This window comes from Egretta garzetta, unplaced genomic scaffold, assembly GCF_000687185.1.
Source record: "Egretta garzetta isolate BGI_Z169 unplaced genomic scaffold, ASM68718v1 scaffold1741, whole genome shotgun sequence".
Classification (NCBI taxonomy): Eukaryota; Metazoa; Chordata; class Aves; order Pelecaniformes; family Ardeidae; genus Egretta; species Egretta garzetta.
The window spans coordinates 29,995-31,713 of record NW_009258641.1 but is presented as its reverse complement, the minus strand read 5'-3'; the positions used below and the strand labels follow the sequence as shown (position 1 = coordinate 31,713).

The 1,719-nt window shown below is 64.4% G+C and overlaps 2 protein-coding genes across 2 annotated transcripts in view; one reads left to right on the top strand and one right to left on the bottom strand.

Moving 5' to 3' along the window:
- The window catches only part of LOC104134713 (macrophage-capping protein-like), a gene marked incomplete at its 5' end in the record, with an annotated part of 7,221 nt that extends 7,096 nt beyond the window's left edge, over positions 1-125 (top strand). Inside the window, one exon of the mRNA XM_035903744.1 lies at positions 21-125. Within this exon, the coding sequence (XP_035759637.1) occupies positions 21-125 (105 nt within the window). The remainder of the gene's footprint in view (positions 1-20) is intronic.
- Positions 126-626: 501 nt separating this feature from the next.
- LOC118453325 (drebrin-like protein B) overlaps positions 627-1,719 on the bottom strand; it is a 15,542-nt gene continuing 14,449 nt past the window's right edge. The window contains exons 7-9 of the mRNA XM_035903743.1: positions 1,357-1,430; positions 799-905; positions 627-704 (exon numbers count right to left, since the gene is read on the bottom strand). Of these exons, the coding sequence (XP_035759636.1) occupies positions 627-704; positions 799-905; positions 1,357-1,430 (259 nt within the window). The remainder of the gene's footprint in view (positions 705-798; positions 906-1,356; positions 1,431-1,719) is intronic.

Here is a 1,719-nt window from a genome sequence, read left to right as displayed (position 1 = left end):
CGATCCTGCGGAGCCGGCAGCCCGGCGGCCAGCATCGCAACCAGAAATGCCGGAGCCCGGCAGGCGACCCCTCGGGATCCCCGCTGCGGACCGGGGCTCATCACCCCCGCGCTCAAGCCCGCTGAAGCTGGATGAGCTCCGGCACCGCTTTTCCAAGCGTTTCTCCCTCGTTTGGAGACCTGAGCTGGCTGCTCTTTGCTTTTCTTTGGTACAGGGGGGCCGAGGCGCTCCCTCAGCCCCCCTCCCACTCCCTGGGAACCAGACACTTCCAGACTAATTTGGGAATGAGAGAAAGTGCAGGAGCTTTGCAATGCTTGTGGGGCTGGGGGAGGAATGGAGGCGGGGGGAAGCCAAGCAGCCACCGCATCTCCGAGGGAAAGGCCGGAGCATGGCACAACCCCGCTATTAGACGCTGGAGAATCCAACGCCGCGCCAGGAATAGCTGGGCTTTGTCGGCTCCAGACAGGGGCACCTGGCGGAGCACCCCGGGGCGATGGGGGCTCAGCGCCAGCAGCTCCCACCGTCAGCGCCAGGAAGGGAGGCAGCCACATCCCCTTTCCGCGCGGGTGCGACCAGAGCGAACATGAGCTCCGGAGTTTTTTCTTTTTTTGCTTTTCCCACTGATTTTAGCTGGGCTCGGAGCGCCGGAGGGGGTGTTTGTACCCAAGGGGACGAGGCGCTTGCAGGAGGGTTCCAGACTCATCCTAAAAGATGAGGCACAGCCATGCCCTCCCACCTGAGGATCCTGGCCAGCTCCCGGGTCCCCTTCCCCCCCTGGGGTCCCCCCCATGCCCCAACCTGAGGGGGTTCTTCATAGATGGCCGAGGGGTCCGGCGGCTCCTTGTACAGATTCGCCTCTTCCGCCTGGGAAGCCGGGACGCTGGAATTGTACCCGGTGTCTCGTCCTGCAGAGGAAACACACGGGGATCTCCATCACCAAAGCCTCCTCCATCCAGCTCCTGCTCCAGAACTTCTCTGAGCTGGACGTCACCCGGGTCTCCCGTCCAGCAGAGGGTCCAACGGGGGCGCACGGGGGTTTAGGGGCACGATCAAAAGGATGAGGGAGAGATCCAGGATGGCCAAGAGGGAAAGGACTAAGCTCGCTCCAGCTGAGGAAAGCCAAGCTGGCGGGGAAGGCTCGGCGCAGGGACCCTGGCCAAGAGCAGCATCTAGCGGCGGCTCAGCCCCGGCACCGCCGGAGCTCGGCCCTGGCCCCCCGGTCGCTGGGACGGAGGGGACAGAAAGCAGCAAGGAGCTGCTCCGAAGCAAGCCCTGGTTTTGCTCTGCCAGAGAAAATCTTATTCCTGGCAGCAACATTTTGCTGATCCCAGGCACGCCAAGGGTTCGGTTTGTCACCAGGTACAGCCTGGCTCCTTTGGGAAGAGGCAGCTTGGGGGTTGTTTTCCCACTTTCCGAAGCTGCGGAGCAGCCTGGGGAGCGGGGGACACGCCAGCAGGGCCTTGAAGCCACACAGCCCTTCGAGGACAAGGCAACACCTCCCTGCCCCCCACGGGGAGACCTTCGGATCGAGCCAGCCCTCCTCCGGGCTCGCCCTTCCCACCCAAACCCCCCAGAAGGGGCCGGAGCGTCTCACCCCATGCAGAGAAAAAGCTCCGTAGCCCAGCACCCTTGGCCCAGCGCCGGCAGCCAGGGCAGCGATGCCCTGGGACCCCTGCGATGGGCACGGAGCCTCTGCTCTGCCCTGGGATGGCGAAACCC